At 49.4% G+C, this 23,931-nt stretch overlaps 1 protein-coding gene across 1 annotated transcript in view; it reads right to left on the bottom strand.

The window, feature by feature from the left end:
• The window catches only part of LOC140385397 (adenosine deaminase-like), a 93,008-nt gene that overhangs the window by 58,885 nt on the left and 10,192 nt on the right, over positions 1 to 23,931 (bottom strand). The window contains exons 3-5 of the mRNA XM_072467506.1: positions 23,691 to 23,813; positions 8,574 to 8,717; positions 6,082 to 6,197 (exon numbers count right to left, since the gene is read on the bottom strand). Of these exons, the coding sequence (XP_072323607.1) occupies positions 6,082 to 6,197; positions 8,574 to 8,717; positions 23,691 to 23,813 (383 nt within the window). The remainder of the gene's footprint in view (positions 1 to 6,081; positions 6,198 to 8,573; positions 8,718 to 23,690; positions 23,814 to 23,931) is intronic.

Genomic DNA, 23,931 nt, shown 5'->3' with positions numbered 1-23,931 from the left:
TCCACCCACTCCAAAACGGCATCATCGCGGCGCGTGCCGCAAGCCGTCAGGACGGCCTCAGCGTGTCACTTGAAGGCCATGCCCCTGTCGTGTTGGGCGTTCCGATGCACAAATGATCCAACACGGCTGTAGACGGTACAACTCTGTTTTATTGTCTAATCAACAGTAACAACTAACTACTGGCTTGGGTACGTGCTTCACCAGCTAACCTGTGGACCCAGCCCTATCACTATCTTAGTGAGGCACTCAGCACATGGTGTATGTCTGAGTGGCACGCTGTGAGCTCTGTGCTCTGAGCTACCTCCTGGTAGAATGAGCGGGAACTGTGGTGTTCCCTGTTTTATAGTGCGTGTGCTCTCACTGGTGATTGGCTGCGATGTTATGTGTGTGCTGGTTGGTCCAACTGCCTGTCCATCAGTGTGTGTGATTGCACCATGATATGCTGATGTGGATATCATGACATCCCCCCTTTCACAAGGATATGTGCCTACGTGCTAATAAATAGAAATGTGTACTGAGTGCATCTGAGTATGTGTGTGCAATATTTACAACATGTACATGAGGCTGAACTATATACAGAGGAAGGTGTCAGGTGCAACAGAGCAACAAGGTTGTACCAATGACAGAACAAATGCAATCAGCAAACGACGAGAGAAAACCTCTGGAACAATGAACGACAAGAAAAGAAACTCGTTAACAGTACTGTAAAACAATTCAGTGAGTCCAATGTGCTAACAGGCTCATAAGTCAAGTCTATCAGGTGGGCGACGAATTCGGGTTGACCGTCTCAAGGGTGGGTCAGGATCCACCGGCTGAGGAATGGGGCTGGCCACGGGCCAGAGAGGAAGAGGCAGAGTGGCAGGAAGCTCAACAAAGTCAACATCAGGGACAACAGGGGGGCATGGCACCGGTGCATGATCTCGTAGCGAGCGTGGAACCAGACGAAGGGCCCGCCGATTACGGCGGCGAATGGAGCCATCAGGCATGCGAACCAGGAATCAGCGGGAGCCACGTGGCAGAGAACCTTGGCGGTTGCCGACCAGCCACCCTCCGGTAGGTGTATGCGGACGTCGTCTCCAAGCGCCAGGGCAGGAAGATCAGTCGCCCGAGCGTCATGTGCCACCTTTTGCTGAGCACACTGTTGTTGCATCCTTCGCAATACTGGAGCATGGTCGGGGTCAGGAACATGAATGGACGGCACAGTGGTCCTGAGGATGCGACCCATCAACAGCTGGGCTGGCGAGAGGCCAGTGGATAGTGGGGCCGAGCGATAGGCCTGCAGGGCTAAACAGAAGTCAGATCCGGCATCAGCAGCCTTGCAGAGGAGCCGCTTCACAATGTGGATGCCTTTTCTGCCTTGTCATTCGACTGAGGATGCAAGGAACTGGACGTCACGTGTGTGAAAGTTGTATGAAGTGGCAAAGGACGACCATTCTTGGCTCGCAAAGCAAGGCCCGTTGTCAGACATGACGGTGAGGGGAATCCCATGGCGAGCAAAGGTTTCTTTGCATGCCCGGATGACAGTTGATGATGTCATGTTGTGCAGGCGTATGACCTCCGGATAACTTGAGAAGTAGTCAATCAGAATAATGTAGTCCCTGACGAGCACATGAAAGAGGTCCACGCCCACCTTCACCCAGGGGGACGTGACTAACTCATGGGCTGAAGGGTCTCAGGGGGTTGCGCCGGCTGAAACCTTTGGCAGGTGGGGCAGTTGAGCACCATGTTAGCGATGTCGTCGCCGATGCCCGGCCAGTACACAGCCTCTCGGGCCCTCTGCCTGCACTTTTCAACTCCGAGATGGCCTTTGTGCAGTTGTTAGAGGACAAGCCGGTGCATGCTGTGTGGGATCACGATCCGGTCCAACTTCAAGAGGACACCATCAATGACGGCCAAGTCGTCCCGGACATTGTAGAATTGTGGGCACTGCCCCTTGAGGCACCCTTCCGTCATGTGGCTCATTACACGCTGTAGAAGGGGGTCAGCCGCAGTCTCACGGCGAATGTGGGCCAGACGTGCATCAGTGGCCGGCAGATTGGCCGATGTGAAGGCTACTTGTGAGTCGACCTGACAAACGAACCCCTCCGAGTCGGGCAGTGTGTTGACCGCCCTGAACAGAGCATCTGCGATGATGAGATCCTTCCCCGGGGTCTGAACAGAATGCGCTGGAGGCGAGGGGTCATATCGTTGAGGTCCTTCTGAAATGATGCCGACCAGGGGGCGATGGTCGGTCTACACAGTGAACTGAGGAAGACCATATACATAATCGTGAAACTTATGCCAGTCAACAGGCCTAGGCACTCCTTCTCAATCTGCACAAAGCGCTGTTCTGTGGGGGTCATGGCCCGCGACGCATAGGCGACCGGGGCACATGATGCGGTGTCGTCCCGTTGCAGGAGTGCCGCCCCAATGCCGGACTGGCTGGCGTCAGTTAAGATCTTTGTTTCCCGTGTGGTATCGATAAACGCCAGTACCGGGGCGGTGGTGAGCTTGACCTTGAGCTCCTCCCGTTCACTCTGGTGTGCGGGCAGCCACTGGAATTCTGTTGTCTTTTTGACCAGGTGGCGAAGAGCAGTCATGTGCGAAGCAAGGTTAGGAATGAACTTCCCCAGGAAGTTGACCATCCCGAGAAAGCGCAGCACTGCCTTCTTGTCTGACGGCTGCTGCATGGCTGCGATGGCTACCACTTTGTCGGCATCCGGCCGCACACCCGACCGGGAGATGTGGTCCCCCAAAGATTTTAGCTCAGTCTGGCTAAAAGAACACTTGGCTCGGTTGAGGCGCAGGCCCTGATCTCGTATCCGTGCAAAGGCATGCTGGAGACGACTGATGTGCTCCTGTGGTGTGGTGGACCAGATGATAATGTCGTCTACGTAGACACGTACCCCTTCGGTGCCCTCCATCATCTGTTCCATGATGCGATGGAACACCTCGGAGGCCGAGATGATGCCGAATGGCATCCTATTGTAGCAGTATATGCCAAATGGAGTGTTGAAAGTGCACAGTTTCCTGCTGGACTGATCCAATTGAATCTACCAAAAACCCTTTGAGGCATCAAGCTTGGTGAATATTTTTGCCCGAGCCATTTCGCTCCAGATTTCTTCTCGTTTGGGTATGGGGTAGTGTTCCCTCATGCTATTGTGATTCAAATCTTTTGGGTTGATACAGATCCGGAGCTCGCCGGAGGGCTTCTTGACGCACACCATGGAGCTGACCCATGGCGTTGGCTCCGTGACCCGGGAAAGCACTCCATGGTCCTGCAGCTGCTGCTTGAGGCGGTCCTTGAGTGGTGCTGGGACCCTACGAGGTGCGTGAATGACCGGGGTGGCGTCCGGTTTGAGCCGTATTTTGTACTTGTAGGGCAGTGTGCCCATGCCCTCGAAAACCTCCTGGTTGTGCGCGAGTGGAGCTGCGCCCTAAAGTCTGCATCCGGGAAATCGGACGTGCCTTCTGGAGACAGAATGTGTACCTGTTGAACGAGGTGGAGGATCTTGCACCCCTGTGCGCCTAACAGAGAGTCCTTCGAGGATCCAATGATTTCAAACGATAATGTGGCTTTGTGTGAGTTGTGTGTAACCTTGAGCTGGCAGGACCCTGTGGCCGGGATGACATTTCCATTGTAGTCAACCAGCTGACAGTGGGATGGCAGAATCGGTGGTTTAACCTTCAAGGTCTGGAAGGCTGACCATGTGAGGAGATTGGCGGAGGCACCAGTGTCCAGGTGAAATGTGCTGTGATCGGTTGACCGTTAGGGTGGCACACCACTCATCGCCCGAATAAATGCTGTGCACTGGCAGCGGCTGGTGGTTCCGACTTGGGGACATCCGGTTCTTGTGGATTACTGCATTGCGGAAGGGCTCCCTGTCTTTGGTATTGCTGGTCTGCATAGAATCAGGATATGACTCGGTGTATGGGGGCTGAATCGCCCGCACGTCCTTGCGAGGCTGGCGGAATTGTTGGGAGTTGGCAGGTTGAGCTGCTCGACAGCAAGCAGCGTAGTGGCCCATCCTGCCACAGCGGAGGCATTGTTGCGCTTTGGCCGGACATTGCCACTTTAAGTGGGCGGAGCCACAGTTGCCGCACGTCGTGACGTCATGGCGTTCGTTGCGCCACCGTGCATGCACGGTGCGGTCCTGTGTAGAGCGCGCCTGTGCATCATGTCGCTCTGCGTCAACGTCCCCTCTTTTGGCGCGTACAAGCGCGGGACGCCTCGGAAAGCAGGCGAAATGGCTGCCCTCGTCCGGGCTGCGGGCCGGGAGGAACTCGATCAACTGGACCCGCTCCGCCTCATAGCACCCGTGCCGTGCCGTGCCGGCGGCCTGGATTTCGGAGTACCGACTGGTCGCGTTCTCATGGAGGACGCATGTCTCGATGGCAGTCGCTAGGGTGAGGCGCTTTATTTTAAGGAGCTGCTGGCGTAGGGTGTCCGAGATGACCCCAAAAACTATCTGATCCCGTATCATGGAGTCTGAGGTGGGCTCATAGCCGCAGGACTGCGCGAGGATACGGAGGTGTGTCAAGTAAGATTGGAAAGGCTCATCCTTACCCTGCAGGCACTGTTGGAAGAGGCACCTCTCGAAGCCCTCATTGACTTCCACGCTGAAGTGTTCCTCGAACTTCAGAAGCACCGTCTTAGATTTTGTCTTGTCCTCGCCTTCCGCGAATGCCAGGGAGTTATAGATGTGGATGGCGTGTTGCCCCGCCGTGGAAGAGGAGGAGGGCGATCTTCCTGGTGTCCGATGCATTCTCCCTGTCTGTGGCTTCTAGGAAGAGCTGGAAGCGCTGTTTAAACAGCTTCCAGTTGACGCCAAGATTTCCAGCGATTCGGAGCACCTGGCTGATGTTTTCCATGGAGCAGGATGGCGGATTTCTGAAAGGGTGCAGGTAGGTCTCACAGTCGCTGGTTAGCTTCTACTATTGGTATCATGTCGTGTTAGGTGTCCCGATGCACAAATGATCCAACACGGCTGTAGATGGCACAACTCTGTTTTATTGTCTTCACAACGACAACTACTAACTGCTGGCTTGGGTACGTGCTTCACCAGCTAACTTGTGGACCCAGCCCTATTACTATCTTAGTGAGGCACTCAGCACATGGTCTATGTCTGAGTGGCGCGCTGTGAGCTCTGTGCTCTGAGCTATCTCCTGGTAGAATGAGCGGGAACTGTGGTGTTCCTTGTTTTATAGTGCGTGTGCTCTCACTGGTGATTGGCTGCGATGTTATGTGTGTGCTGGTTGGTCCAACTACCTGTCCATCAGTGTGTGTGTGATGTGATTGCACCATGTGGATTGCTGATGTTGATATCATGACACCCCCGATGCTCCGCCCTCAATAGGCTGAGTTCACAATGGCGCTGTTCATTTCTGGTCTCAGCCGTGCGGGAACCCGGCATGCCAGCTGCAGACTGTGTCCAGCGCCGCCACAGTCAGGCGGGTGCCGTGCTGCTAGCCGAGGGAGCTTCCGCAAGGGCTGGGAGGTCTGCTGGACACTATCTGGCAGGTCGGGTCCGTGCACTGCCGGCGCCATGTTTTACGGAACAACCGCTGCAGGTAGTCACCATGGACATGTGCGGCCACGGACCCGGCCATTCATTTCATGGAGGCCGGGAGTTTTACGTGGCACGGCTGTTAGCCCCTCACTGGTCGCAGCATCAGTGAGGGGGCGCTGCCGACTTTTTCCATGTAAAACACCACAGATCCCCCACACTTAGCCCAGTAATCAATTATTAATCAAGGGCGATTCACTGCTCACGTCCACCTGGAAAATTCCACCCGAGGTCAATGGACTTCGATTGTCCGCGTGGTGCTCCTATTCTATGCCAAAGAAATGGGTGAAATACATAATTGCTACCCACTTACTTTATTTTTCTATTTCAACAAATACGGAGGCAGAATTGTCACCCAATTCCTGATTAATACTTGGGCAAACTCCTGAGGAAATTTGTGATGAGCAATAAAAATTTATAAATCTACATTTGAGTTTCTTGTGTTAATGATAGCAGCACACTGAAAACAGGAACGATTAAACATCTCCAAAAAATACTGTTGTTATCTGAAAAGACAATTGTAAGAGAAAATTACCTTGCTGGTGGCGTATGCAACAGAGAATTGATCTCACTTTGATGCCAAAATCATGCTGACCTCTCCAAAAACCCTGATTAACAAGATAAACAACTTCATCTGGGCTCACATCACCTCTATGGAGCAAACATAATATTCAAATTACAGAGAACTTAAAACATTTGACTTACATTTTCAAAATATTTGTGCATTGTGAAAAGGCAGACCTTTGATGCTCGGAAGCAAAGCAATTGATCCGGGGGCCATTCAACCCAACCAGTTTTGTGCTGGTCCTGACACTTCACACTAGTCTCCTCCCATGTCACCCACCTCACGGTACGTTATTTCTTCTTATTTCCCTATTGGACGTATTGGAATTAGAGCATTTATGGCCCCTAGTTTGGGATTCTCACACAAGTGGAAATATTTACTCCACAACTATGCATGCAAGCTCCATTCATAATCAGGTAACCTCCAAGTCTTCACTTTTCTATTGAAAAAGGCCCCTGTTCAATTTTTCCAAACAGATGTACTTCCTCCAGAGATTTTACACCCAGTAATATGGAAGCCAGTACTACGCACAGTACTCAAAGTGCAGCATGATCACAGTCCTACAGAAGTTTAATCTAAATTCAATACCGCTAGAAATAAATTAGAGCCCTTTTTTTAAGCATTTCTAATTGCTTCGATGAGCTGTGTTGCTGCTTTTAATGATGCTGAGATCCCTCCTGCTCCATTCGCTTATTTATTTTTGTAGATACAGGTGATGGTTCTGTGGTTTGTTTTTTTAAATGTTAAAGTTCATTTGTCACTTAACTGTTTAGTCTACTAATGTCTTCTTGCATTATGGGTCAGCACGGTAGCACAGTTACTTCACAGCTCCAGGGTCCGAGGTTCGATTCCCGACTTGGGGCACTGTCTGTGTGGAGTCTGCACGTTCTCCCCGTGTCTGTGTGGGTTTCCTCCGGGTGCTCCGGGTTTCCTCCCACAGTCCAAAGATGTGGTTAGATGGATTGGCCAAGATAAATTGCCCCGAGTGTCCAAAAATGTTGGGCGGGGTTACAGGGATAAGGTGGAGGTTAAGTGGGGTACTTTTCAAGTGCCGGTGCAGACTCGATGGGCCAAATGGTCTCCTTCTGCACTGTAAATTCTATGATAATATGATTATGTTGCATTCTTCTTCAATGTTAGTTATTCCCCCAAGTAATCTGTAAATTTTGATATTGTGCTACTTATTCCTAAATCCAAATCATTGAACAACAGCGATCTCCATTTCTTACTTCTTCTGATTCAATAACTTCCCTATATCCCTACTCGGTTTTCTCTTTCTTTAAGTCAATTTGCAATCCATTCAGCTATTTGTAACTTGGCTCCATATGCCTTATAGATTACGTCATCAAACTCCTTTTGAAAATTCAAGTGCATTCCCTTTAATCTTTCCATTACCTCTTCAAAAGAATTTAACAGTTTAGTTGAGCATGACGTAGCCTGTCGGAATCAATGCTGGCTGCTTTTATTATATTTTCCGCTGGTTGATGTTGTTTTATCATTTATTTTAGTATAAATTCCAATATCTTGCCTATCATTCATGTTATGGTGACTGCTCATAGTTCCCAGATATTGTTCCATTTTGTTTTGCATAAAAGGAATATTGGTGTAGATAATAACACTAAGTCTATCAGGCAGGGGTCTAATCTGCTACACAACGGCTTTAGCCTCATCATAGAATCACCACAGTGCAGGATGTGGCTATTCGACCCATCAAGTCTGTACTGACCCTGCACATCTTTGGACAGAGTAACTCTAGCGACTCCACTAGAGTCTGATTCCATCCTCCCACCCTACTTCCTTCACGGACTCTCTTCCATTCTCCCAGTTCCTCTACCTCTGTTATATTTGTTCAGACAATATCACGTTTCATACCAGTGATTCAGATTTATCTTCCTTTATTTTTCAACTTTGAACAGCAACTGTTATAAATGATTCAGTTATTCCCATTAATGTTTCCTGTGCATCCAGCTGCTGTTTCTTATTGTTCCAATAGCCTCAGCCATCAACCCTTTTGTCATTTCAACCCACTGGCCTCCTACTCTCTCATAGATCTTCCCTTTTGTTCTTTTCCTCTGCTACCCCACAACCCCAGCACCTTTGTCTCTGGATTTGCATAAAACCCGTTACAGCTTACTTTTTCACTTCTGAACTTCTGATTAAAGTTCACCACCTGGAAAATGTTCGCTTAGTTTCTCCACAGATGCTTCTGTGCATTTCCTGTTTTTATTTCAGATTTACAGCATTCACAGAATTATGCTTCTGTACAAAAATAATTTATTTTCATTCACAAGCAAATAACTTGAGGCATTTTAGTACTGGATTTGCTTTATAACTGCTTTCCATTGGATATCAGCGAATAATCGTACCTCTACCATTTTCCAATATTTTCATTATATTACAAGAAAAAAATATTTCTGATAAAGAAGTTATGGTAACCTCGGATTTCTTTTGAGTCAACTTACTCTGTTTGCCCCCATGGAATAGGATGAACTTTACAATTTGCCAGGTAGTGTGGACTGTACCTAGCTTCAAGGTATACAATTCCTTCTTTTGCTTTATCCTCCACAAGCTCATAAGCTATTTGCTGAATAGCTTCTCGGTCACCGCTGGGGAAATAGAAAATTTAATGTAATTTACACCAATTAATATTTGAACATCTGTAAAGTCAAATTGTCATCACAGTTTTACAATGTAGCTGAAGTGACACAATAACTCCACTAGTACAACACTGAGCTCAGTATTAATGTTACTCCACAGGTAATATCAATAGGCTAATCTTACTACCTGAAAATCTCTCATTATCTGAATAAGAGACTAGTTAAAGAAACATCATTGCACATGAAAGAGGCGCATCAAGATGATAAAATATTCGAAAGAGATTAAATATTTTGAAAAACAAACTCATCAAGTTTCCATTACAGATGAAAACAACTAAATTATTACAAATTGTATAAATTGGTTACTGGTGAATAATTAATACAAAGGGCTTGTGCTTTTATAGATAAAGTCATTCACAGATAAAGTCATTCACTTAACAAATGTCGGCTTGAATCTTCTGAGCAACAGCAATGCTCGTTGATTGATGCTGCAGAGGAGTGTTGGATCTCCTTGGGGCGGGGGGGCAGTAGACCGGCTGGGGTCAGTTGTGTACTTATACAGGTGTTAGATTAGGTTGTATCTGTAAGTACCATGGAACTGTCCAACGTCTCCAACTCTTAAATAGGACTCAGAGAGACGTGGGTAGCAGGGGAATTGCTCATCGGACATTTATTCTTCCTGCGCAATTCCCACATAGATTCATACATCAGAACTTCCTCGGATCTTGATGAGCATTTCAGTTATACATCTCCTATGATCCAGAGACCCAAAGATTCAACTCTTTGTTTCTTGTTGTTGCCTTAACATCTTTCAAAATGTATCCAGATCATTTGCAAAATTAGAAACACCTAAATCACAATTTGTTTCAAGATTTACAAACTTTTCACATTAGCACATTGTTGTGGAATCACGAGTGTATTCATTAGGATATAGCTGTCAAGTCAAAAAGCCACTCTACCTAACACAAAAATGAGTAATGTGGTAAATGAATTTCAGTGGCAACATGATACTAATTATGTAGGCCTATGTCCCAAAGACTGGCAGATCACGCCAAACAGTGTCTCCTAGCTGCAGTGTCTCCTAGCTGCTGTTTACAACGCACAAATTACAGACTGTACTCAACCAGCCCATGCATGCAAAACTCAAAAACAGTGTCCAGCATTAGATTTGATTTACAATTGGACACCATTTTCTAAATAATCCCCAGTTTACTAAGAATTACGCTGACAACCAATTTAAGATTATCAGTCAGGCTCAACGACATGTATTGTGTCCGTTTTAGCTAAACAAAATAAGTGACAGCCATTCATGACTCATTTCTCAGGCTAAAGCCTTGTTCAATCAGGGTACAACTGCCCGATTTAAATTTCAAATAACGCTTAGCAGTTAACTGTCAGTCATCTGGTGCATTCTCCATGCCAATGTCTCTACCAATCAGAGTCTTCTTGCCAACCCATCAGCACTTTCTTCTCAGACAATATAAATAGTTGTTTCGGTATTCATGCAAAGTGTCTTGGTGATTGTAAAACAAAAAGCTTCGATAGGTCTTTTTCCAGGGATGAAAGGGTTGATGTATGAAGAGAGATTGAACAGTTTGGGCTTCTACTCGCTGGAGTTAAGAATTTGAGGAGATCTGATCGAGATATATAAAATACTAAGAGAGATTGATAAAGTAAACGTAGACCCAATGTTCCCCCTTGTGGGCAATCTAGAACAAGAGGCCACAGATAAAATTTGAGAGGCAGTTGTTTTAAACCCAAGATGAGGAGGAACTGCTTCTCGCAGAGGGTGGTGAATTTGTGGAACTCACTGCCCCATAGTGTGGTGGAATCTGAATCATTAAGTGGGTTCAAGACAGAGATAGATATATTTCTGATTTTAAAAACAGGTTAAAGGGATATGGGGAACATGCAGGGAGGTGGATTTGAGACTAGGAAGAGATCAGCCATGATCTGATTGAATGACGGAGCAGGCTCGAAGGGCTAAATTGCCTACTTCTGCTCCTAATTCCCATGTTCTTTTTTCGCAATAATTTTTCTGTACCAAATGACTATTATACAGTATCCTATAAAATCCAAAATTCCCCGAGGTGTTTGACGCCAAATTAATTACTTCAGAAGTGTTATAAAGGCAAATGCTACACAAGATCCCGAGAGCAGTAAATATGATGGGCTATCAGTTAATCTCATTGTGGTGCTGGTAATTTTGAAAAGAATGCGGATTGTCTCATTAGAAGAACTCCCTGCAATTATTGAAAAGTGCAAAATTTAATCAGCAAACCAAAGCAACAGTATCATCTTGTTGCAATTTATTGCTGTTGTATCAAATGGTCTGGATTCAAACACTACTTCAGAATATAAGCATATTCTTGGAGTGCTACAACATCACTCGTTCTTCTGTTGCCTAAGACTTTGATCACAGACAGGTCCCATCAGCCAGGTTTGTTGCTGGGAGGGGGAGGGGGTGGTGGTTAAAGATGTCATGATATTAGTAAGAGCAGAGAATATTTCCACCATACTGGTCAACATTCCTCCCTTAATCACCATCATCAAAAGCAAATTACTTGGTCAATTATCTCACTGATGATTTGAACGACTTTGCAGCAGGCAAATTTCTTATTTTGGTGGTGGACTACTTGCAATTGCAATGGGGCCCATTATACACCAACAAATGCTTATTTTACATACAATACTTAAAATGGAAAGAGTATAATTTTTAGTGGAGTTCAAACTATTTCATATAGTGTCTCATAACATGAAAATTAATAGTTCACTTACTCTTGTTAATACAGGCCGGCTCCTGTGCCAGGACTAACAACTGTATTACAGGCTTAAATTATTTTGCAGCCTCCTCTTCCACTTCCCCCTGGCGCACAGTCTTGAAAGCCACTGCCCACAGTATGTTGAGGACTAGCTCAACACACTGCCAATCTAAACATGCATTCATGTGCTACATCAGTGTTTTTCAAACTTTTTTTGACCCAGGACCCACTTTTGCCAACTGGCTAAACTTCGGGACCCACACCGGCCGACCTTCGGAACCCATGTCACGTTCACTTCCCCAGTCTTCCTGGAGTCTAGACAGTGGTCAGAATACTAAAGCTTTCTTATCTCAGACAAGGGAGAGAAAGAAAATCATCTTGTTTTCCTGTTCTTAATCACTATCCAATAGCCACTGGTGCATTGAATTTATGTCAACATTGAGTGAGGACAGGATGATTGAGCTAACCGACCCACAGAATGCAAAGTACCTGAATTTAAAACAGACAATGCTGGAAATAGTCAGATCAGGTAGCACTTGATGGCTGTGATGGAAGGCCATTTTGATTTGATTTGTCAAATGTACCGAAGTACAGTGAAAAGTATTTTTCTGCGGCCGAGGGAATGTACACAGTAGACAAAAGAATAATCAACAGAGAACACTGACAAATGGTACATCTACAAACAGTGATTGGTTACAATGCGGAACAAGGGGCCAAACAAAGCAAATATATGAGCAAGGGCAGCATAGGGCGTCGTGAGTAGTGTTCTCACAGGGAACAGATCAGTTCGAGGAGGAGTCAGAGGAGTCTTGTAGCTGTGGGGAAGAAGCTGTTCCTATGTCTAGATGTGCGGGTCTTCAGACTTCTGTACCTTCTGCCTGATGGAAGGGTCTGGAAGAAGGCAACGCCTGGGTGGGAGGGGTCTCTGATAATGCTGTCTGTCTTCCTGAGGCAGCGGGAGGTGTATACAGAGGCAGCAGAAGGTGTATACAGATATTGCATATCCTTAATCAGGTATCCTGTCTCCCCTTTCTTTTTAAAAATAATTTTTATTAAAGGTTTTCATAAAATATAAATAACAAAATGAGAAAAAAAAAGAACCCAACAGGGTTAAGTACAAAACACAATCTAGAAAAGCAACCCCCCTCCCCCCTGTACATAAATAATAATAAATTAACATTAACACCCCGACTTAACACAACAGGTATATACACCCCCTCGGTAAATAACAAAAACAATAATAAGGTAAACACCCCCCCCCCCAGCTTCTGCTGCCATTGACCAATGTCTATCGTTCTGCCAGAAAGTCGAAGAACGGTTGCCACCGCTTAAGAACCCTTGTACCGACCCTCTCAAGGCGAATTTCACCCTCTCCAATTTAATGAACCCCGCCATATCGCTAATCCAGGATTCCACACTTGGGGGCCTCGCATCCTTCCACTGAAGAAGAATCCTTCGCTGGGCTACCAGGGACACAAAGGCCAGAATACCAGCCTCTTTCGCCTCCTGCACTCCCGGCTCCTCTGCCACCCCAAATATTGCAAGCCCCCAGCCTAGTTTGACCCTGGATCCTACCACCCTCGACACAGTCCTCACTACGCCCTTCCAAAATTCATCCAGTGCTGCGCATGCCCAGAACATATGGGTGTGATTTGCTGGGCTCCCCAAGCACCTGTCCTCACCCCCAAAAAAACGGCTCATCCTTGTCCCGGTCATGTGTGCCCTGTGCAGCACCTTGAACTGTATGAGGCTGAGCCTCGCGCACGATGAGGAAGAGTTCACCCTCCCGAGGGCATCTGCCACGTCCCTTCCTCGATCTCCTCTCCCAACTCCTCCTCGCACTTACTTTTCACCTCCTCCACTGAGGCCGTCTCCTCCTGCATCACCTGGTATGTTTCCGAGATCTTACTCATTTCCCCCCCTCCCCCTTCGAGAGCACACTGTCCTGTACTGAGTGTGGCAGTAGCCGCAGGAATTCCACCACCTGCCGCCTGGCAAACGCCCTTACCTGTAAGTACCTGAAGGTGTTCCCCGGGGGGGAGCCCGTACTTCTCCTCCAGTTCACCCAGGCTCGCGAACTTCCCGTCCACAAACAGGTCCCCCAACTTTCGTATCCCTGCCCTGTGCCACCCCGAAAACCCTCCATCTGTTCTTCCTGGGGCGAACCGGTGGTTCCCCCGTATTGGGGTCCACGCTGAGGCCCCAACTTCCCCCCTATGCTGCCTCCACTGCCCCCAAATTTTGAGGGCAGCTGCCACCACCGGGCTCATGGTATACCTCCTTGGAGGGAGCGGCAGTGGCACCGTTGCCAGCGCCCCCAGACTCGTACCCACACAAGACACCGTCTCCAGCCTATTCCATGCAGCCCCCTTCCCCTCCATCGTCGCATTGGCAGCCCAGTAGTACCCACAGAGGTTAGGCAGCACCAGCCCCCCCCTATCTCTACTCCGCTCCAGGAACACCGTTCTCACCTTCGGAGACCCTTGCGCCCACACAAACCCCATTATACTCCTGTTGACCTACCTAAAAAAGACCTTCGGGATAAACACGGGGAGGCACTGGAACAGGAACAAAAACCTTGGGAGCACCGTCATTTTGACTGACTGCACCCTACCCGCCAAGGACAGCGGCAACGCGTCCCACCTCTTGAACTCCTCCTCCATTTGCTCCACCAGCCTTGTAAAATTAAGCCTATGCAGGGCCCCCCCAGCTCCTGGCCACCTGGACCCCTAAATACCTGAAGCTCCTCTTCACCCTTTTTAGTGGAAGCTCGCCAATCCCCCTCTCCTGGTCCCCTGGATGAACTACGAACAGCTTACTCTTCCTCATGTTGAGCTTATACCCTGAAAAGTCCCCGAATTCCCTAAGAATCCTAATTACCTCCGGCATTCCTCCCACCGGGTCCGCCATAGACAGCAGCAGGTCGTGCGCATAAAGCGACACCCTATGCTCCTCCCCACCCCGCACCAACCTCTTCCAGTTCCTTGACTCCCTCAGTGCCATAGCCAGGGGTTCAATCGCCAGTGCGAAGAGCAAGGGGGACAGGGGGCACCCCTGTCTCGTCTCTTGGTGCAACCGAAAGTACTCAGATCGCCTCCTGTTCGTGGCCACACTTGCCATCGGGACCTCATACAACAGCCTAACCCACCTGACAAACCCCTCCCCAAACCCGAACCTCTTCAGCACCTCCCACAGGTACCCCCACTCTACCCTATCGAAGGCTTTCTCAGCATCCATCACCACCACTACCTCCGCCTCCCCCTCCCTCGCCGGCATCATGATAACGTTCAAAAGCCTCCGCACATTCGCGTTCAACTGTCTCCCCTTCACAAACCCCGTCTGGTCTTCATGGATGATCTGCGGCACACAATCCTCAAGGCTAAGACCTACGCCAGCACCTTGGCATCTACATTTAGTAAGGAAATCGGTCTGTAAGACACACATTGCAGGGGATCCTTGTCCCACTTCAGGATCAAGGAGATCAGTGCCCGGGACATCGTCGGGGGTAAACCCCCCCCCCCCCTCCCTTGCCTCATTAAAGGTCCTGACTAACAGCAGGCCCAACAGGTCCATATATTTTTTATAGAACTTGACCGGGAAACCATCCGGCCCCGGTGCCTTCCCCGCCTGCATGCTTCCGATCCCTTTGATCAGCTCCTCCAGCCCAATTGAGGCCCCCAATCCCGCCACCAGTCCCACTTCCACCTTTAGAAACCTCAATTGATCCAGGAAGCGGCCCATCCGTTCCTCCTCCGTGGGGGCTCAGATCGGTACAATTCTTCATAAAAGTCCCTGAATACCCCATTGATGCCAACCCCACTCCGCACCACACTCCCACCCCTGTCCTCAACTCCCCCGATCTCCCTAGCTGCGTCCATCTTCCGAAGCTGATGCGCCAGCATCCGGCTTGCCTTTTCCCCATTCTCGTAGACCACACCCTGGGTCTTCCTCCACTGCATCTCTGCCTTCCTGGTGGTCACCAGGTCGAATTCGGCCTGGAGGCTACGCCTCTTGCTCAACAATCCTTCCTCGGGCTCCTCTGCATACCGCCTGTCTACCCTCACCATCTCCCCCACCAGCCTCTCCCTCTGCTCCTTGTGGGCCCTAATGGAGATCAGCTCTCCCCTCACCACCGCCTTCAGTGCCTCCCATACCATCCCCACTCTGACCTCCCCGTTGTCGTTGGTCTCCAAGTACCCCTCTATACTTCCTCGGACCCGCTTGCTCACCTCCTCGTCCGCCAACAGCCCCACCTCCAAGGGCCACAGCGGGCACTGGTCCCTCTCCTCCCCCATCTCCAAGTCCACCCAATGCGGGGCATGGTCCGAAATGGCTATTGCCGAATATTCAGTATCCTCTACTCTCGCTATCAGCACCCTACTCAAAATGAAAAAGTCGATTCGGGAATAAGCCTTATGGACATGTGAGAAGAATGAAAATTCCCTAGCCCCCGACCTTGCAAATCTCCACGGGTCCACCCCTCCCATCTGGTCCATAAACCCCCTCAGCACTCTAGCCGCCGCCGGCTTCCTCCCAGTCCTAGACCTGGAGCGATCCAGTGCCGAATCCAGCACTGTGTTAAAGTCTCCCCCCATTATCAGGCCCCCCACTTCTAAGTCTGGAATCCGACCAAACATACGCCGCATAAAACCCGCATCGTCCCAGTTCGGAGCATACACATTGACCAGTGCCACCCTCTCTCCCTGCAACTTACCACTTATCATTGTGTACCTACCGCCATTATCTGCCACAATGCTCGATGCCTCGAATGACACCCTCGTTCCCACCAAGATCACCACCCCTCGATTTTTGGCATCCAGCCCAGAGTGAAACACCTGACCTACCCACCCTTTCCTCAATCTTACCTGGTCTGCCACCTCCAGGTATGTCTCCTGGAACATAACCACGTCCGCCTTGAGCCCCTTCAGGTGCGCGAACACGCGGGCCCGCTTAATCGGCCCAGTCAGTCCCCTTACATTCCAGGTAATCAGCCGATCAGGGGGCAACCCGCCTCCCTCCACCGCCGACTAGCCATAACCCCTCCTCGGCCAGCCACGCGCCCGCACCCCACACCCGGCCCGTTCCCCACAACGGCATACCCCCGCCCCCCCCCCCCCCCCCCCATTCGCTCCAGCTCCTCCTTGACCATAGCAGCAGCATCTCTATCCACCCCCCCCCCCCCCCCCCCCCACCCGGCTAGGACCCATCCTAGCTGATTTACTCCCCCCATTGCACTTCCGCAAGTCAGCTGACTCCTGCTGACGCCGGCCACTCCCGCCTCTCCTTCGACCCCTCCCATTGTGTGGCACACCCTCCTCTCCCGTTCCCCAGCCATAGAGTGGGAGGGGGAGAACCGAAGTGTGGGAAACAACCTGCGCTTCCCTGCCCCTGCTCCACCCCCTCCAGTCTTCAGCATGGGGAAAAAGCCCGCGCTTTCCACCTACCAGGCCCCGCCACCTCTGACGCAGCTCCTTTTACAGGCCCGGTCCCCTCACCCCAGACTCTGGCCGCCCCCTCCCCCTCCCCGCGGGGCCCCATCTCACCGCCGTCCGCCCCCCCTGTTCCGTTTACCTACCCCCCTCCAAGAGCCCCCCCGACCAACACAGTGCCCAACCCGCCCCAGCCACCCTGAACGACCAGAGAGAGAAAAACACAGAAAAAGAAAGAAACCCGGAGCAATACAAAGCGCCGACCCCCCCCCCCCCCGGCGAAAAAATATAAACATAACATATCAATCGCTGTCCCCAATCGCCCTGCCCGACCCTCAATCTGTGTCCAAATTCTCGGCCTGAACAAAGGCCCACGCCTCCTCCGGAGACTCAAAATAATGGTGCCGGTCCTTGTAGGTAACCCACAGCCACGTCGGCTGCAACATGCCAAACTTCACCCCCTTCCTGTGCAGCACCGCCTTTGCTCGATTGTACCCGGCCCTCCTCTTCGCCACCTCCGCACTCCAGTCCTGGTATATTCGAACCCCCACATTCTCCCACCTGCTGCTCCTCTCCTTCTTGGCCCACCCGAGCACACACTCCCGATCGACGAACTGCTGGAACCTCACCAGCACCGCCCGCGGAGGCTCATTAGCCTTGGGCCTCCTCGCCGGCACTCTATGGGCCCCCTCCAGCTCCAGGGGCCCCTGGAAGGACCCCGCTCCCATCAGCGAGTTCAACATGGTGACCACATAGGCCCCCACGTCCGGCCCCTCCGGAAGGCCCAGAATCCGCAGATGCTTCCGCCTCGACCGATTCTCCATCTCCTCGAACCGCTCCTGCCATTTCTTGTGGAGCGCCTCGTGCGCCTCCACCTTTACCGTCAGGCCTAAGATCTCGTCCTCATTGTCAGAGATCTTCTGTCGAGCCTCGAGGAGTCGAGCCTCTCGGATCGCCACCCCCTGGGTCGTCTGTGTCTCCAGCAGCTTATCAATAGAAGCCTTCATCAGCTCTAGCAGGTCCGTTTTAATTTCTTTGAAGCAGCGCTGGACACCCTCCTGCTGCTCCTCCACCCACTGCATCCACGCTGCCTGGTCGCCGCCCGCCGCCATTTTGTTCTTCTTCCCTCGCACCTTCTTTGGGTCCACCACCACCTTTTTTGTCACCCCGCTCCTGGTTGAAGCCATATACTGATGGGGAGCTGTTATAAACTCCTTCCCACACCGGGAAATGTCGAAAAAGTGCTGTTGGGGGCCCTCAAAAGAGCCCAAAAGTCCGTTTTTGCGGGAGCCGCCGAATGTGCGACATAGCTCCGCATAGCCGCAACCGGAAGTCGTCTCCCCTTTCTTAGCGACGTGCTGTCTTCCATATTCCAAGAGTTGCAACAGCTGACAGTTATGTTAGCTGGATGAGTTGTGATTGAATACATGCGCGTTCACAAACACATGAAATCAGTACAAGTAGGTAGGCATTTAATTAAAATAGCGAGAAAAGGGACTGACAGTTTTTGTGGTCAGTGGTGTGAAGCAAGATGGCGCTGGAGCGTGGCGACTCTCTGCGAGCTCTCGCACACAGATCCTCGTCTTCCATCTCCTCTAACCGTACTAATCTCTTAAAACTGAATTCTAACACTAACCTATCTCTTATGTTCTCAGAGGCCCACGGAACGGACCTGATGACCCGACCCGACAGGACTCCTACAACAACCCAACCCGGAAGTTGACCCAGCTCTCGGAGCGCCCGACCCAGCCTAGGAACAGATGCCAGCCCTCGGACCACCCAATCCAGCCGCCAGAGCACCCGACCCAGTCCCCAACCACGAGACCCAGCCCTACCGGGCCTGTGGTGTTTGTGTTGCTAAATTCAGGATGGTTGGTGTAGTGTTCACAAAGACCACAAAATAGCTTTAACTTGAACAAAGCTATACATTTACGAACACTACTAATTTGGGTTCGCCACATACTCCTAAATAATACAGTTGATAATTAATATATAATCTACGCTCACCTACAACTAATCTCTAAACTATAATAAACTATGATCTGCTCTTACTCACATTATATTTACTTTAGTCTGTTTCTAGCTAACTCCTTCATTTCAGGGCAGCACGGTGCCACAGTGGTTAGCATTGCTGCCTACGGCGCTGAGGACCCGGGTTCAAATCCCGGCCCTCGGTCACTGTCCAGGAGGAGTTTGCACATTCTCCCCGTGTCTGCGTGGTTTTCACCCCCACACCCAAAGACGTGCAGAATAGGTGAATTGCCCCTTAATTGGAAAAAAACAATTGGGTACTCTAAATTTATTTAAAAACTCCTTCATTTCTCCCCCTCTCCTCCCCTGTCTCCAAGAATGTCCAACCAGACCACCAACGCTGGAGCAGAAAACAGAACCCGGCCCAACCTGACCCAGGAAGCTCCTGCCTGTGACCCAAACCCAGATTAAAGACCCCCGAAACAGCGGAGACCCTGCGCAAGGACTCAAACGCCCCACCAGTTAGACCAGTCCTCGCAGAACGCTGCGGCCTGACTGGATCACAAACATGCCCCCCCCCCCGGCAACCCCAAAATCGTAACCAGCACCTGGGACTCTGCCAGAGGCGACCCTGAAAACGAAACCAGCGCAACGGCCCCTGCCAGATGCAACCACCTTCCACAAAGATACACTTCTCTCATCAGATCCCAGGACCATCCAGACGCAGCGCCAACCAAGGAAGCGAGAGAAATGCGGCAGTCTGCAGGTGAGGCTAAAACAATGAGGTTTCAAGACTGGTCTCCCCAGCATACTCCTGGCAAACATCGAAGCGATCGAAAACAAGCTGGACAAACTTAACGCTAGACTTACATCTCAGAGGGAAGTACGGGACTGCTGTGTGCTCTGTTTCACAGAGACATGACTCACTCCTGCCTCACCGGACTGTGCCATACAACTTGAAGGCTTCTCAATGCACTGAACAGACCGCACCATCAGGCAAAGCAAAGGATGGAGAGGTTTGCCTCCTCATCAACTCCTCCTGGTGCTTGGATGTGGCAACCTACTGCTCTCCGGACCTGGAATACTTGACCGTGAAATGCCGCCCATATTACCTTCCAAGTGAGTTCACTTCATCCAATATCACAGCGGTTTACATCCCACCTCAGGCAGAAGTGAAGAAGGCGCTGGATGAATTGTACACAGTTATAAATAACAATGAACAACCCGGAGGCCTTGTTCATCATGCCAGTGGACTCCAACAAGGCCAACCTCAACAGCGTACTGCTAAAATTCGACCAAAATATCTCCTATGCCACCAGAGGCGACACCACTCTCGACCACTGCTACACAAAAATCCTCGACTTTGAGCCATAGACCACAATCAGCAAGGATAAACAACAACACCTCCTCCACAATAGTCCTCAATACCAGGGCCCGCAAGGCTGCATACTTAGCCCCCTACTATAAAATATTGGTCCTTTAGAGGATGAGAAGGGAGAGTTAATAATGAGAGGGGGGGGGGGGAAGAAATGAGGAAATGGCTGAGGAACTGAACAGGTTTTTTGGGTCGGTCTTCACAGTGGAGGACACAAACGGGGCTAGAGGTAGACAAGTCTCCTGGCCCTGATGGAATGCATCCCAGAGTGCTAAAAGAGATGGCTAGGGAAATTGCAAATGCACTAGTGATAATTTACCAAAATTCACGAGACTCTGGGGTGGTCTCGGCGGATTGGAAATTAGCAAACGTGACACCACTGTTTAAAAAAGGAGGTAGGCAAAAAGCGGGTAATTATAGGCCAGTGAGCTTAACTTCGATAGTAGGGAAGATGCTGGAATCTATCAAGGAAGAAATAGCGAGGCATCTGGATGCAAATTGTCCCATTGGGCAGACGCAGCATGGGCTCATAAAAGGGCAGGTCGTGCCTAACTAATTCAGTGGAATTTTTTGAGGACATTACCAGTGCAGTAGATAACGGGGAGCCAATGGATGTGGTATATCTGGATTTCCAGAAAGCCTTTGACAAGGTGCCACACAAAAGGTTGTTGCATAAGATAAAGATGCATGGCATTAAGGGGAAAGTAGTAGCATGGATAGAGGATTGGTTAATTAATAGAAAGCAAAGAGTGGGGATTAATGGGTGTTTCTCTGGTTGGCAATCAGTAGCTAGTGGTGTCCCTCAGGGATCGATGTTGGGCCCACAATTTACATGGATGATTTGGAGTTGGGGACCAAGGGCAATGTGTCCAAGTTTGCAGACGACACTAAGATGAGTGGTAAAGCAAAAAGTGCAGGAGGATACTGGAAGTCTGCAGAGGGATTTGGATAGGCTAAGTGAATGGGCTAGGGTCTGGCAGATGGAATACAATGTTGACAAATGTGAGGTTATCCATTTTGGTAGGAATAACAGCAAAAAGGATTATTTAAAATGATAAAATATTAAAACATGCTGCTGTGCAGAGAGACCAGGGTGTGCTAGTGCATGAGTCGCAAAAAGTTGATTTACAGGTGCAACAGGTAAGAAGGCGAATGGAATTTTGTCCCTCATTGCTAGAGGGATGGGGTTTAAGACTAGGGAGGTTATGCTGCAATAGTATAAGGTGTTAGTGAGGCCACACCTGGAGTATTGTGTTCAGTTTTGGTCTCCTTACTGGAGAAAGGGCGTACTGGCACTGGAGGGTGTGCAGAGGAGATTCACTAGGTTAATCCCAGAGCTGAAGGGGTTGGATTACAAGGAGAGGTTGAGTAGACTGGGACTGTACTCATTGGAATTTAGAAGGATGAGGGGGGATCTTATAGAAACATATAAAATTATGAAGGGAATAGATAGGATAGATGCGAGCAGGTTGTTTCCACTGGCGGGTGAAAGCAGAACTAGGGGGCATAGCCTCAAAATAAGGGGAAGTAGATTTAGGACTGAGTTTAGGAGGAACCTCTTCACCCAAAGGATTGTGAATCTATGGAATTCCTTGCCCAGTGAAGCAGTTGAGGCTCCTTCATTAAATGTTTTTAAGATAAAGATAGATAGCTTTTTGAAGAATAAAGGGATTAAGGGTTATGGTGTTCGGGCCGGAAAGTGGAGCGGAGTCCACAAAAGATCAGCCATGATCTCATTGAATGGTGGAGCAGGCTCGAGGGGCCAGGTGGCCTGCTCCTGCTCCTAGTTCTTATGTTCTCATGTACTATACTCCCGAAACACACACGACTGCGTGGCAAAATTTGGCTCCAACTCGATCTACAGGTTTGCTGACGACGTGACCGTACTATGTCGGATCTCGAACAACGACAAGTCAGAATACAGGAGGGAGATAGAGAACCTAGTGGAGTGGTGTAATGACAACAATCGATCCCTCAATGTCAGCAAAAAGAGCTGGTCATTGACTTCAGGAAGCAAAGTATTGTACGCACCCTTGTCTACATCAATGGGGTCGAGGTGGAGATGATGGACAGCTTCAAATTCCTAGGTGTGCACATCTCAAAATCTGTCCTGGTCCACCCACATCGAGGCTACAACGAAGAAACATAACAGCGCCTATACGGAGTTTAGAAGGATGAGGGGCAGGGGGAATCTTATTGAAACTTACAGGATACTGCGAGATCTGGATAGAGTGGACGCGGAGAGGATGTTTCCACTTGTAGGAAAAATTGGAACCAGAGGACACCATCTCAGACTAAAGGGACGATCCCTTAAAACTGAGATGAGGAGGAATTTCTTCAGCCAGAGGGTGGTGAATCTGTGGAACTCTTTACCGCAGAAGGCTGTGGAGGCCAAATCACTGAGAGTGTCTTTAAGAAAGGGATAGATAGGATTTTGATTAATAAGGAGATCTGGGGTTATGGGGAGAAGGCAGGAGAATGGGGATAAGAAAATATCAGCTATGATTGAATGGCGGAGCAGACTCGATGGGCCGAGTGGCCTAAATCTGCTCCTATGTCTTATGGTCTATACTCCCCGAGGAAATTCAGCATGTCCACATTGACTCTTACCAACTTTACAGGTGCACTATAGAAGGCATCCTATCTGGCTGCATCACAGCCTGGTATGGCAACTGCTCGGCCCAAAACCGGAAGAAACTATAGAGAGTCGTGAACACAGTCCAGTCCATCACACAAACCCACCTCTAACCATTGTTTACATCTCCAGCTACCTGGGGCAAGCGGGCAGCAAAATCAAAGCCCCCTCCCACCCGGGTTATTCTCTCTTCCAGCTTCTTCCATCGGGCAGGAGATACAAATGTCTGAGAATTTGCACTAACAGATTCAAAAACAGCTGTTTCTCTGCGGATACCAGACTCCTAAACGGCCCGCTTATGGACTGGTCCGATCCCTTCACACAGCCTCAATGTCTGTGCTAGGATAGAAAACCCATACACGAGAGAAAAAAAAAACACCAGATTATAATTAGGCACCCCTGCTAAAAATGTTTTCCCCAGAGGGGACCAGATGCCACTGAGCTAGTTCCCACCACCCTGAGCCGACAAGTCAACAACACTGACTACCAAAACCCACATATAGACCACCAGCCTGGCAAAACACCAGAGGTGGCCACAACCTGTAAAGGTGCACCCAGCACAAGCTGCAACCCGCACACAAGTTGACACACCCTTCTTTAAAAAACAGATTGAGAATCGCCACCAAATCAGACTCCGCCAGACCAGACACAAAAGGGTCAAAAGCCATCTCCCCCATCTATAGCAAACAGGCACAAATTTCAAGGTGACAATTATATATTCCTACGGGATTAAAAAGCAATAATTTTTGTTTTTTGTGGGAATTCAGAAAAACCAGAGCACATAAAAATATAAAATGAGAACATACTTACGCAATCACGGGCATATAGTGACTGAACTTTGACAAAACCTCTGTAAGTGTTGATGGTTTGCTGCAGGTTACTAGACTGCGAAGCTCATCTTCATTTTTTGCTGGAATTTGGATTTTCCTTTTCCTAAAGTAAAGGTAATGCTATGGAATATTACTTTATAAGTAACCATTTCTATCAAATTTATAACTATCTTGAATATACACAATGTCCCAAGATGATGCACAAATAGACATAAGAAAAA

Source organism: Scyliorhinus torazame, chromosome 11, assembly GCF_047496885.1.
Source record: "Scyliorhinus torazame isolate Kashiwa2021f chromosome 11, sScyTor2.1, whole genome shotgun sequence".
NCBI lineage: Eukaryota > Metazoa > Chordata > Chondrichthyes > Carcharhiniformes > Scyliorhinidae > Scyliorhinus > Scyliorhinus torazame.
The sequence above is the reverse complement of the archived record's forward strand: the minus strand, read 5'-3'. Positions and strand labels throughout refer to the sequence as shown.